The 14042-nt window shown below is 46.2% G+C and overlaps 2 protein-coding genes and 1 non-coding gene across 3 annotated transcripts; 1 reads left to right on the top strand and 2 right to left on the bottom strand.

Moving 5' to 3' along the window:
* Positions 1 to 3952: 3952 nt before the first annotated feature.
* On the top strand, positions 3953 to 7800 carry LOC121440301 (deoxyribonuclease-1-like 1). Its single transcript, XM_041641102.1, is given in 8 exon segments — positions 3953 to 4248; positions 4536 to 4624; positions 4901 to 4987; positions 5911 to 6011; positions 6162 to 6274; positions 6355 to 6603; positions 6709 to 6786; positions 6788 to 7800. Coding segments are annotated over 8 exon segments (915 nt in total). The 5' UTR covers positions 3953 to 4095; the 3' UTR covers positions 6833 to 7800.
* Positions 7801 to 7884: 84 nt separating this feature from the next.
* LOC121440295 (60S ribosomal protein L10) lies at positions 7885 to 10078 on the bottom strand. Its single transcript, XM_041641081.1, has 7 exons — positions 10029 to 10078; positions 9891 to 9936; positions 9163 to 9221; positions 8971 to 9078; positions 8689 to 8827; positions 8190 to 8352; positions 7885 to 8102 (listed from the first exon to the last, which is right to left on the bottom strand). The coding sequence occupies exons 2-7, from the start codon at positions 9911 to 9913 to the stop codon at positions 7950 to 7952; spliced, it is 645 nt and encodes a 214-aa protein (XP_041497015.1). The 5' UTR covers positions 9914 to 9936; positions 10029 to 10078; the 3' UTR covers positions 7885 to 7949.
* LOC121440318 lies at positions 8399 to 8533 on the bottom strand. Its single transcript, XR_005973348.1, has one exon. It is a non-coding gene; the product is annotated as a small nucleolar RNA SNORA70 (small nucleolar RNA).
* Positions 10079 to 14042: the final 3964 nt, after the last annotated feature.

The raw sequence follows: 14042 nt of genomic DNA, 5'->3' as shown, positions 1-14042 counted from the left end.
AACAGAAACACTGAGATGGGCAGAACCGGGAAGAGAGAACAAGACAGACAGAATGAAACTAACAGAGAGGAGAAAGTGACAGGGTGACTGAGAAAAGCAAGCAGACAGAAGCAGAGGGCCTCATGCTTCAGAATGTGATATGGACAGTACAGTAAAGGATTGAGCCCAAAAGATATGGTAAGGCAGAGGTGAACCTGAGACAAAGATAAACCAGATACATGCTCAAAAAGGGGCATCAGTAGCACCCAGTAAGGTTGAAGCCAGCCTGGGACTGTAACATAGTGAATTACAGGTCAGCCTTGGTTATAAATTGAGACCTGTATATGAACCAAGAGAATGGAAAAAAAAAAAGAAAAGAGGAAAGGGAAAGCACATACCATGTCACAAATAGAAAAAGGGAGATGACTAGTATAATGGCTCAGCAGATAAGAACATTTACTGTTGCTGAGCAGTGGTGGCGCACGCCTTTAATCCCAGCACTCAGGAGGCAGAGACAGGTGGATCTCTCTGAGTTTGATGCCAGCATGGTCTAGAGAGCTAGTTCCAGGACAGGCTCCAAAGCTACAGAGAGACCCTGTCTCAAAAAAAAAAAAAAGAACATTTGCTGTTAAAGTTGATAGCCTGAGTTTGATCCCTGGAACTCACGTGGTATAAGTAAAAAACCAGACTCCACATAGACACATGTATACATGCATACATACACAAACACATACAAATAAGTATTTTTTAAAAAGAAAAAAGGTTAAGAAGAAGCAAAAATGCCTGAAGAGGTTCATGTTTGATTTTCTAATATGGCTAGGATAAACTGGACATTCTTGAATCTGAGACTATCTCTGCCCTAGCTAGGAAGTGGGCCTATGTGAAAAATGGTACACAGCAGCAGTTTGTTTGCTTGTTTATATTTTGAGACAGGGTTTCTCTGTGTACCCCTGGCTGCCTAGAACTCATTCTGTAGACCGGGTTGGCCTAGAACTCAGAAATCTGCCTGCCTCTATCTCCTGAGTGCTGGTGTTAAAGGCATGCACCACCACTGCCCAGCTGCTTCTCGACATTTTGAGGAAGTAGGTTAAAAGAATGAGATCAAACCCTTATGCACTGTTAGTGGGTATATAAAATGTCACAACAGCAATAGAGAGCAGTTTGGTGTTCCTTCAAAATTAAAAATAAAACTATCATATGAATCAGCAGTTCTATGTTAGGAAATTGAGGTACTTGCTTTACTCAAAATGGCTGAGCTGGACCTGGGTGGTGGTGGTGCATACCTTTAATCCCAGCACTTGGGAGGCAGCTGCAGGTGGATCTCTGTGAGTTCAAAGCCAGCCTGGTCTACAGAGTGAGTTCCAGGATACCTAGGGATACACAGAGAAACCTTGTCTTTTTTTTGTTTGTTTGTTTGTTTGTTTTGTTTTTTTTGTTTTTCGAGACAGGGTTTCTCTGTGGTTTTGGAGCCTGTCCTGGAACTAGCTCTTGTAGACCAGGCTGGTCTCGAACTCACAGAGATCCGCCTGCCTCTGCCTCCCGAGTGCTGGGATTAAAGGCGTGCGCCACCACGGCCCGGCCGAGAAACCTTGTCTTGAAAAACAAAAAGGGGGGGGGGCTGAGCTGGAGGATCATATAATAATCATATAATACAGTGTTTGGCTAGTTATGAGACTTAACATAGTATAGCTTTCCCTACATAGCCAACATATGAGGCCCTGGATTCTATCCCCAGCACTGCCCAAGCCAAGCTTGGTGGTATACACCTGTAATTCCAGTGTGGGGGAGGTAGAGGCAGGAGAATCAGAAGTTTGAAGTCAGCTTGCCACAAAAAAAAAAAAAACCTCCCAGGTGGTGGTGTTGCATGCCTTTAATCTTTAATCCCAGCACTCTGGAAGCAGAGGCAGGTGGATCTCTGTAAGTTCGAGGCCAGCCTGGTCTACAAGAGCTAGCTCCAGGACAGGCTCCAAAAAAAAAAAAAAAGCTACAGAGAAACCCTGTCCCGAAAAAAACAAAACAAAACAAGCAAAGAAACAAAAGAAACAAAACACTACAAGGTTAGAGATATAGCTCAATGGTAGAGCACTTCCTTAGCCTGGGTAAGGCTCCATCTTCAATCCCCGGTACCACATATAAAAAAATTAAATAAGATGGGCTGGAGAGATGGCTCAGTGGTTAAGAGCATTGCCTGTTCTTCCAAAGGTCCTGAGTTCAATTCCCGGCAACCACATGGTGGCTCACAACCATCTGTAATGAGATCTGGCGCCCTCTTCTGGTCTGTAGGCATACAGACAGAACATTGTATACTAAATAAATAAATATTAAAAAAAAAATTAAATAAGAGCCAGTCAGAGATGGTGCACAACTTTAATCCCAGCACTTGGGAGGTAGATAGAGGCAGGTCTGGTCTACAAAGTGAGTTCCAGGACAGGCAAGGCTACACAAAGAGACCCTGTCTCAAAAAAAAAAAAAACAAAGTAAACAAATAAAATAATTCAAGTAGTGGATGTACCCCAATGCTGATGGACAAAGTGTGTCTGAGCATAGACTGAAATGTTAACTACCCTTAATAAGGAAGATGGGGCCAGGTAGTAGTGGCGCAGGCTTTTAGGAGGGAGAGGCAGGTGGATCTCTGTGAGTTCAAGGCCAGCCTGGTCTACTGAGCAAGTTCCAGGACCGCTAGGGCTGTTACACATAGAAACCCTGTCTGAAAACAAACAAACAAAAAAAAGGATTAAAGACAAACATAGAGACAGATAAACTTTGTTGTTGTGGCTGACCCTCTGAATTCCTGGCCTTAGTTTTGGCAAAGAAGTTATACTTACTAAGTACACAATTTCAACTAGAGAAGATGAAGAAACTCTGCATATCTAGGCTGGTAACAGTACACTGTGCTTGTGTCTTAGGCTGCTGGACTGAGTCTTTAAAAGGCTTGACTCCTTGTACATATCTGCCACTATTTAGCTTCAATAATTCTTTTTTGTTTTTTTTAATTTATTTAACTTTATTTTATGTGCATTGGTGTGAGGGTGTCAGATCCCCTGGAACTGGAGTTACAGACAGTTGTGAGCTGCCATGTGGGTGCTGAGAATCGAACCTGGAACCTCTAGAAGAGAAGCCAGTGTACTTTTTTGTGTGTGGTGTTTTGAGACAGGGTTTCTCTGTAGCTTTGGAGCCTATCTTGGAACTAGCTCTTGTCAACCAGGCTGGCCTCGAACTCACAGAGATCTACCTGCCTCTGCCTCCCGAGTGCTGGGAATAAAGGTGTGTACCACCAGTGCCTGGCCAGCCAGTGTTCTTAACTGCTGAGCCATCTCTCCAGCCCCCCCCCCTTTTGCATTTTATTTATTTGGTTTTTCGAGACAGGGTTTCTCTGTGTAACAGTCCTAGCTGTCCTGGAACTAGCTCTGTAGACCAGGATGGCTTCGAACTCACAGAGATCTGCCTGTCTGTCTTCCAAGTGCTGGGATTAAATGTGGTATGCCACTCCCCTTCCCCCGGCCAATGATAATTTCTTGTCCATAAATTTCTTCAGATCCAGAAGGTGGGCCTTGCTTATGATGGCTGTGCTTATGGTTTGCTTTTTTTTTTTTTTCAGACAGGGTTTCTCTGTGTAGCTCTGACTATCCTGGAACTCACTCTATAGACCAGGCTAGCCTCAAACTCACAGAGATATGCCTACCTCTGCTTCCTGAGTGCTGGAATTAAAGGCATTTCACCACTACCCATGGCTTGTGCTTGTGTTTTAAAGCAGGGTATCATTATATAACTCAAGCTGGCCTCAAACTTGTGATCTTCTTACCTTCATTTCCCAGATGCTGGAATTATAGGAGTATGCCACCACACCTAGCCTTGTTTTTGTTTTTTGAAAGACGGGGTCTCAGGACTGGAGAAATGCTAAATGACAGAGTGCTTCTCTACCATGCCTAGAAAATTTTATGCAATACCACATATATCTTATCAGGTGTTCAAGCCTAGTGTACAGAAGTTGAAACATTTCCCAGGAAGAGATGCAAGAAACATTCAGGGCCAGTAGCAGGAAGAGTACCAATTAGCTGAGATCAGCTACAGTGCCAATGCACTCTGGACAACCTGGATTCCTTTGGAAGACTCCTGATGCCACATATGGCCATGCATGGCCTTGTTTTGTCTCTCCTGCTCATCCTTCTGGCTGGTGGGGCTGAATCCTTTCGTATCTGTGCCTTCAATGCCCAGAGACTGGCACAGCCCAAGGTGGCCAAGAAGTCAGTGATGGATACCTTAGTTCAGGTAAGTTAAGTTCATTGTTGCAGAAATCTGTGTCCCTAAGGCCCTTAGCTCTGCCTGACCAGGGACATGCACTAAAAAGGAAGGGGCATCAGGAAATGTGAGTACACATGTGAAAAGTACCTTTCAACTATCATTTAATTACCAATCTCTTCCTCTAAAGAGGAAGGTATAATGGAATGATGCTCTTTGTTTTTCTGGGTTCCTCCTAGTCCTTCTGTCTTCTGCTACTCTGGTCTTTATATATGTCAACCCCTCTTAATTGGGTTGGTATCCCTCATTCCCTGCAGATCCTGGCCCGATGTGATATCACAGTTCTTCAGGAGGTGGTGGATTCTTCCCAGAAAACTGTCTCCCTTCTGCTTCAAGAACTTAATAGGTAAAGAAGGGTCTTGTCTGACTGGAGACATAGCTCAGAGGTTAAGAGCACTGGCTGCTCTTCCAGAGGTCCTGAGTTCAGTTCCCAGCAACCACATGGTGTCTCACAACCATCTACAATGAAATCTGGTGCCCTAGTCTGTCATGCAGGTATACATGTATGCAGGCAGAACCCTGTACCTAATAAAATAAATTAAAAAAGAAGGGTCCTGCCAATCTAATCGGGGTTCCACCCAGAGCCTCAAGGGCCCCTAACTCTGAGTTCTTATTCTGGCAGATTTGTGGGTTCCAGGAGTTACAGCTTCCTAAACAGCTCCCTACTGGGGCGTAGCACATACAAGGAGAAGTATGTGTATATCTACCGGTGAGTACAGGGTTTTAATTCTATCTTCATAAAGACAATTCTATCTGGTCCTGATGTTCTGAAGACCCAGCTAGCCTATTTGCTTGAGTCCATGATTTCAAGACTAAATGGGCAATAATGAAAATGGATCTCAAAAAAAAATCTCATGAAAGTTCTAGGTAGAGCTGGAGAGATGGTTCAGTGGTTTAAGAGCACTTGCTGCTCTTCAGAAGACTATTGTTTTATTCCCAACACTCACACAACAGCACACAACCATCATTAACTTCAGTTCCAGGGGATGGGACACCTTCTTCTGGCCTCTGCAGACCCATGGTGCACAAACATACATGCAAGCAAAACACTCATACACATTAAATAAATCTTAAAAACAGTTCCAGGGAGCCGGGCGATGGTGGCGCATGCCTTTAATCCCAGCACTCGGGAGGCAGAGGCAGGTGGATCTCTGTGAGTTCGAGACCAGCCTGGTCTACAGAGCTAGTTCCAGGACAGGCTCCAAAGCCACAGAGAAACCCTGTCTCGAAAAACCCAAAAAAAAAAAAAAAAAAAAAAAAACAGTTCCAGGGAGCCGGAGGCATAACTCGGTGGCAGGGTACACATTTATCCCCGGTGATAAAAAGAAAAACTCTAAGCTAGAAGTGGTGGCACACACCTTTAATTCCAGCACTCAGAGGCAGAGACGGAGGGATCTCTGTGAGTTCAAGGTTAGCCTAATCTAGAGTTCCAGGACAGCTGGGACTACATAATAGATCCTGCCTTAAAAAAATATTTTTAAAAAAGAAAAACGAAAACCAGAAGTTCTAGAAAAAAAGGTTGTGCCCACATGAAACTGGCAGAACAAGGAACCAGGAGTGTTCCTCTTTGACAAGCTTTGCTGTTTTGCGTAAGATGTGGGGCCACTACTTCCTGCCCCTTGGTTTTCCCAGGTCTGACAAGACACAGGTCCTGAGTTCTTACCAGTACAATGACACAGATGATGTTTTCGCCAGAGAACCATTTGTGGCCCAGTTTACTCTTCCTAGCAAAAGTAAGAGGGAAAGAAAGGTGGACCTGGTACATGGAAACAGGAGTGGGTGTGGCTGGCTCTCCTGTGGGTTTGTTCCTAAGGGGAAACAGAAGTGGATGTGTGTGAGAAAGGCTGGCAGCTGTGGCAGCCTTAGTTTCCTGGGCTTTGCAGTCCTTCCAAATGTGGTTCTGGTTCCACTCCACACTACTCCCAAGGATGTTGAGAAGGAGCTGAATGCCCTATATGATGTGTTTCTGGATGTCTCCCAACGCTGGCAAAATGAGGTAGGGGTGATAGCTTGCACAGAAGAGGGGATGGTGGGACTTTCTTGTGGCAAAACCCAACTGCTTGTTTTTATCTTTAGGATGTGATCCTGCTTGGAGACTTCAATGCTGACTGTGCATCACTGACTAAAAAGCGTCTCAACAGCCTGCTACTGCGGACTAAAGCAGGCTTCCACTGGGTGATTTCTGATGGGGAGGACACTACAGTGAGAGCCAGCACCAACTGTACCTATGACCGAATTGTGATGCATGGGAAGGGATGTCAGACACTGCTGAGGGCTGCAGCCCCCTTCAACTTCCCCAGGAGCTTTCAGCTGACTGAGGATGAGGTAGAAAAGTTGCACAATGGCTAAGGGCACAATTGTGGAGGGAAGTTGACAGGAAAGCCCCTCAATGTCAAGCACTGACACCTCCATTTTGCTATCCCTCCCCAGGCTCTCAGAATCAGTGACCATTATCCTGTGGAGGTGGAGCTGAGCCAGGCAGCTCAGGGCATCCAACCCTTCATGTTGGGCTATTCTGCTGCTGCTGTCACTTTTGCCATCTCAGCTGGGCTAGGTGGCTTGACACTTCCTTTCAGATGACCACTGACTTGACTAGGACACTGACTGAGCTAAAGCACGGCCTCAAATACAGCTTTTCCTTCTGTTTTTATGTAGGCTTTCTGCTGCTTGCTATTTCAAGAGGAAAAAAGGGCTGGCAGTGTTTTTACCTAGTATATCCTATGCCCTGGGGTTGATTCCTTTTTGAAATAGGACTCGTCACTATATGCAACTCTAACTCAGGTAGTCAGGTGCACAAAGGAGGTTCCAGGACTAGGAATGGGCTAAGAACTCAGACTATGCCTAAAAGATTTATGCAACTGACATCAAGAGCCAGATAGGAAGACTAAGTATCCTAGAAACCTTATAGAAGATGAGCTCATGAGCCGGGCCGTGGTGCTGCCTTTAATCCCAGCACTCAGGAGGCAGGTGGATCTCTGAGTTTGAGGCCAGCCTGGTCTACAAGAGCTAGTTCTAGGACAGGCTCCAAAGCCACAGAGAAACCGTCTCGAAAAACCGAAAAAGAGCTCACACTAAAAAGAAAACTCAGACGTGAACTCATACAAAAATCTCTGGTAGAGGGGGCTGGAGAGATGGCTCAGCGGTTAAGAGCACTGACTGCTCTTCCAAAGGTCCTGAGTTCAATTCTCAGCAACCACATGGTGGCTCACAACCATCTGTAATGAGGTCTGGTGCCCTCTTCTGGCCTGCAGGCATATACACAAACTGAATATTGTATACATAATAAATAAATATCAAAAAAAAATCTCTAGTAGATAAAGAACTGTTCATAGCACTATTAACTCTAGGCTTGTTTCAAAAATTTTTAGACATAACTAATCCTGTTTCTCAAATGGCTAAACTACATGGGCCAGCCTTGTCTCTGGGCCACATATCCATTGTATGGTTCACTTACTCTGTATTCATATACTTATTACATGGCTGTCAGGGATATCAAGCAAAATATACAAATAAAGTCACCAATCTTAACTCTGTATGTTCAGTCCACTACCTTGCCCTGTTTAACCAAACCCCATGGACTTAAGAATCAATACAAATACACAAGCAGACTGGATGTGAGATTTATTACTGAACGTGATTTGGTAGGGTACAGGAGAGCACCATGAAAGCCCTCAGGAATGTAGGGCTTGCCACTTGTCCAGGGGACCACGATTAGGAATATATTTGACCCCACAGCCATCAGGAATGAGTCGCTTCTCAGCAACCATGCCTTCAAATTCATCTGCATTAAACTTAGTAAAGCCCCATTTCTTTGAGATGTGGATCTAGGAGATAGAAAACAAAAAATTACTCAGTGACAAGGATCAGTCTCTGAACTGATAAAATAAAAAGCAGAAGTGAATATCACCCACCTTCTGGCGGCCAGGGAATTTAAACTTGGCTCTACGAAGAGCCTCAATCACATGTTCCTTATTCTGCAGCTTAGTGCGGATGGACATGATGACCTGGCCAATGTGAACCCTGGCCACTGTGCCCTGGGGCTTCCCAAAGGCACCACGCATGCCTGTCTGGAGCCTACATTGGAGACAGCATTGAGATCAAACTTGAATAAGTGCCAGAAAATTGTCTCCAAGGTCCCTTAGGGCAACCCATACAGGTAACAGGCTGCGTACACTACCAAGGAGGCTGCTGTTTGCAACCATTGCACACCAGGGCCCCAAGGGGAAAGGGACCTGGTCGGCTTAATTAGTTGCAAAAAAAAATTCCCCAAATAGTCATTTGGAACACGAGTCTTCTACATGAATCAAGTGCCCCTAGCCAGAACCAAGCCATCTTTCCAGCCCATCTACCTTGACTGCTGAAACAAAGCCAACATTAAGGCCGGATCATGAGAAAGGGTGCAAACCTTACCTGTCAGCCCCAGCACAGGACAACATCTTGTTGATTCGGATGACATGAAAGGGGTGAAGCCTCACTCGAATATGAAAGCCATCCTTGCCACAACTCTTTACCATGTATTTGTTGGCACAAATACGGGCAGCCTCCAGAGCTGAGTGGGGACAAATACAGCACTTAAAAATAGGATAGTGTAGAGGCAGGACTGGGGATGGAAGTCGTTAGTAGAATAAACCACGCAGAAAATCTCAGATTAATGTCTACACAGGAAAAGTCGATCAAGAAAAGGGATCTCACCTTCGGAAGAGAGTTGTTCATATTCATCTGACACCATGTGGCCACAAAGTGGGAATTCGTCAACTTTTGCCTTCTTCCGTCCCAAGTCAAAGATGCGGATTTTAGCATCTGAAAACACGTGGTATTAAGTGCCCACGGAGTAAGAAATAAGACAGCACCACAGATCCAACTTCCAAGTTTGTAAGTACTTACCAGGGACACCTCGGCAGAAGCGAGACTTTGGGTACGGCTTGTTCTTACAATACCGGTAACTGCAGGATTAAGTCAAGTGTGATTAGATGTAGCAACTAAATACGGCAAGGCTTAATAGGGAGAATGGGACAAGACCAACTGTGAATTCAGTCTCCATTACCAGAAACCGACTCTAAGGTAATATTAAACAACCTGCCACATAAGACAGAAACTAAGCACCAGTATCCCCCCCTAATCAGAATGGGGTGAGAAAGCACAATTTCTTAAGTCTTCTGAGCATGTGACATAAAACCCGCCTCAACCACGTGAAGAGAATATGGCGCCCTCTGCAGGCACGCGGCTAGGTGGCGCCTACAACCTCTTGGCCGGGCCTTGGTGTCCGGTTAAAACCACAATGCACAAGGCCGAGAAATAACAAAGATGGATACAGAAGTCACCAAAAGGGCATGGGAATCTGTATAAGGTTTACTCGAGAGACAGAAGATTGGATGCATACGCACATGCTTATAGTTCTACACAAGCGTTTTTAAACTAGTCTTGAGTCAACCCTCGCACAAGCTTGAAAAGACAAAGCTCCCAGTAAACTATTAAAAGAACCCCTGGGGTCAGTTTTTAGTTCAGGGTCGCTGAGTGGCGGAGGGTCCACCCCAAAGAAATGTCTTTGGGAAGAAATGTAACCATTTCCCCGTATTTACAGTAGAAAAATAATATATAGATTTAGCACTCACCACCGGGCGGGGCGGCGACCCATGATGACAATAGGACCGTCGGTAGCTGTAATGAAATGGCCAAAATAAGAAGAGAGACCCAAAAATAAATCTAAGAGTCCCAAAAACGAACGCGGAAAGAACCGAGAACACACTAACCAGACAACTCACTCACCGCGCCGGAGGAAAAGAGAGGCTCCCACGCCTGCACATGCCTTATATAGGCGGCCTATCTTCCAGCGAGTAACCATAGAGTCCCAGCCATTGGGTGGTGTCGACACTCTATCAGACGCCAGGATCATAGATGCAATGACGCTTTGCGCTTGTGTACGAGGCCAGCCCTAAACTTACGCAGAACGCGTTGGTGACTGGACACCGGAATTGGGAGCTGCGCGTTAGCGAATGGGGTTTCGACACATAGGCAAGAGAAACCAGCTTCCGTTTGGCCATTTTGGGCGGGGAGTCGTTCGCAGACTTTGCTGTAACATTCTAACAACATACTAAGACTTGAAAAAAGGAGGTTTGTTTTTTTTTTTTTCAGTGAAACTGGGCTGTCATGCAGATGTTCTTTCTCTAGTTTATGGGGCTGCAGATCATCACTGGTTCTGGTTTTCCTCAAGGCTACAGGAAACGGCGCAAAGCGCCATGCTTGGGACTCTGTGTTCCTTTGTCAGCAGGGAGGTTGGAGCCGGAGACCCACCCACAACGCTTCTACCTACACCGAAGAGCCCACAAAGAGCACCATGATAGGTGCTTGGTTGCTCTCAAGGGGCCAACTAAAAGCCTCCGTAGGTGACTGCGGTCGTCATCGCTAATTGGGCTCTCCCCCCACTCACTCTAAACTCTCGGGGAAGATAACTTATGTTCCCAAGGAGATTGTAAACTGTCTTTGACCACTACTTCCATTTAGAGGGCCTTGGGGCCATGCCCCAGTTGAGGCATCAGAACTCCTTTGCTCAAGGTTCCAAAAGAAAACGAAAGTGTAGCACACCATTTCTTTCACTATGACGAGTTCAAGACGTACATTTGGGTGTGTCTAGGAGGATTGGCAGCTAACCACTGACTGCTTTCCCATACAAGGTTACTATCCAGAGAGACACTAGGAGAATACTGTTCTGACCCAGGAGCACATGACTGGCTATCAATCATTGAGACTCTGAGTTCCTGGCTCTAGTGTCACCTGGGGGGGGGGGGGGTACACATGATAGGGACAGTAACTGTAAGAAAGCCATTGCCTTTTCTAGAAGTAAAGGTAGGAACTAGGAGCCTTCCGTCCCTACAGTTCACAGTGCAGCTTTTGAGTACACAGGCCCAGCTTGTCCCAACATGCTTAGGAGTCCCAGCTCCAGCCCAGAACTAGTAGGTTTCCTCTGCCTCTCCCAAATTGCTTCCCTGAGTTCCTGTAGGCTTCTGCACAGTAGTCCATTCTCAAACATTGCCATCTATCCCCTGAAGACAGCTGTGTCCAGTCAGTCCTTTCCCTGATTGATATTTGTGCAGTTGTGGAGGTGGCTGGTTCTTTAGCTGGATAAATGAAAATCTTTCTTTTTTCCTTCCTTCCTTCCTCCCTCCCTCCTTCTTTCTTTCTTTCTTTCTTTCTTTCTTTCTTTCTTTCTTTCTTTCTTTCTTTCTTTCTTTCTTTCTTTCTTTCTTTCTTTCTTTCTTTCTTTCTTTCTTTCTTTCTTTCTTCTTGAGATAGTTCTCACTATTTGTGGCCTTGGCTGGCCTGACCAAGCTGTCATTAAACTCACACATCTACTAGCTTCTGCTTCCACAGTACTGGAATTAAAGGCATATGCCACCACACCCTGACTGAACCTGGCATCTTACCACTGTGGGAAGAGATACCTCCCAGAGTCACCTACAGGTAGTCGACCTTTTCCCTTTTCACTTGTCATTCTTCTCCAACTCCCTCTGGGCTTTCATTGCTTTAGGCTTACTCGGGATGGACTGTCCTTTGCTGATTCCCAACTGCTGTGCAGCAGGTAACCTCAAGGTTAGTATCTATTTAAAGATTTATTTATTATGTATACAGTGTTCTGGGCACCAGATCTCATTATAGATGGGTGTGAGCCATCGTGTAGTTTCTGGGAATTGAACTCAGGACCCCAGAAGAGCAGTCAGTGCTCTTAACCTCTGAGCCATCTCTCCAGCCCTCAAGATTAGTGACTTCTACATGAATGACACTTCTCCAACACTTTGTTTATTTTTTTGATTTATTTGTTTATATTAAACATTTATGTATTTATTTTGGCATCTTTTTTTGTTGTTTTGTTTTGTTTTTTCGAGACAGGATTTTTCTGTGGTTTTGGAGCTTGTTCTGGAACTAGCTCTTTTTTTTTTAAATATTTATTTATTTATTATGTATACAATATTCTGTCTGCATGTATGTCTGCAGGCCAGAAGAGGGCATCAGACCTCATTACAGATGGTTGTGAGCCACCATGTGGTTGCTGGGAATTGAACTCAGGACCTTTGGAAGAGGAGGCAATGCTCTTAACCTCTGAGCCATCTCTCCAGCCCCTGGAACTAGCTCTCGTAGACCAGGCTGGTCTCGAACTCACAGAGATCTGCCTGCCTCTGCCTCCTGAGTGCTGGGATTAAAGGCATGCGCCACCACCGCCCCGGCCCTCTTTTTTAAGATTGATTTATTTGTTTATTTATTATGTATACAGTATTATATCTCCATGTATGCATGCAGGCCAGAAGAGGGCACCAGGTCTCATTCCAGATGGCTGTGAGCCACCATGTTGTTATTGGGAATTGAATTTGGGTCCTCTGGAAGAGCAGGGAGTGCCCTTAACCTCTGAGCCATCTCTCCAGTCCTTGGTCGCTTTTTCAATTAAACATTTTTTGAGAAAAGATCTGTGTTACCCTGGCTGGCTTGAAGCTATGTATGTCAGACTAGCCTCCATCTCACAGCATCCACCTGCCTAAGTTTCCAGGGTGTTGGGATTGAAGGCGTGTGCCACCACACTCAGCCAGTTATTTTTATGTGTATGAGTGTTTTACAGTATACATGTAAGCACACCACATGCATGTCTGAAGCTGCTCCTCCACTGATGTCTGCAGCCCTCATCCCTGCCCGGCAGCTGTCTTGTCTGTGGCCTCTGTGGGTTATTCCCACAGTCACCTGCTGCTTGTACCCTCTGCTCTTTTCCCACCCTGCCCCCTTGGCCTGGGCCAGCCCAAGAGACTACTGGCCAGTTCTTGGTGGAGTACAGGTGCTGTGGCCCCCACTGCCGAGGGGAGCTCTACTGAAGGCATTGTCCCCTTGCCTTATGGGGGTGGGGGGGTTGAGCAGACTGTCCGGGCTGTCAGGCTGACTAAGGGAGGAGGAATGGTCAGCTGGGCCTGCCCGCTGCGCTGCGTCGCCCTGCCCTGAGTCCAGCCTGAACTTGCAGTCTTTGGGCCCTGCTTTCAGCTGGAGCCAATCAGCCCCTGGTCCCCTTCTTAGTGTCACTGGGTGGAAGGGAGGTCAGGCTGTGGAAGGCTATGGCCATGGGCCCTTGACCTCTTGGCTTCTCGTACCTGTTGGCCAACAGAGCCAGGGCATGGACTCTGTTGTGGTTAGGTATCGCCACCCCACTGCAGACTCTAGGCCATGCAGCCTGGCTGACTTGCAGAACCAGCTGAGGTGGACACAACTGTGCACCCTGCCTGCCTCTTCTGGTAGCCTGTGGGACCTCCTGTATTTATTTCCTGAGTGGCTGGGTCTGTCAAGAATGGTAGGCATTGGGGGCTGGAGAGATGGCTCAGCGGTTAAGAGCATTGCCTGCTCTTCCATAGGTCCTGAGTTCAATTCCCAGCAACCACATGGTGGCTCACAACCATCTGTAATGAGGTCTGGTGCCCTCTTCTGGCCTGCAGGCATACAATCAGACCGAATACTGTTGATGGAGGAAGGTCATTGGCTAATAAAGGCACTGCCCTGGCCCATTTTATTGGTTAGAGGATAGGTGGGAGGAGTAAACAGAACAAAATGCTGGGAGGAAGAGGAAGTGAGCTCGGAGACTCGACCGCTTTCCTCGCGGGAGCAGACGCCTGAGAGAGACGCCATGCCCTGCTCCCGGGATGAAGCTCGGACCCAGGATGGACTAGGCTAGAATCTCCCCGGTAAGCGCACCTTGGGGTGCTACACACAGATGATTAGGAATGGGCTAAATTAATATG

The sequence above is a fragment of the Microtus oregoni genome, unplaced genomic scaffold (assembly GCF_018167655.1).
Source record: "Microtus oregoni isolate MIOR12 unplaced genomic scaffold, Mior012 000067F_001, whole genome shotgun sequence".
Classification (NCBI taxonomy): Eukaryota; Metazoa; Chordata; class Mammalia; order Rodentia; family Cricetidae; genus Microtus; species Microtus oregoni.
The sequence above is the reverse complement of the archived record's forward strand: the minus strand, read 5'-3'. Positions and strand labels throughout refer to the sequence as shown.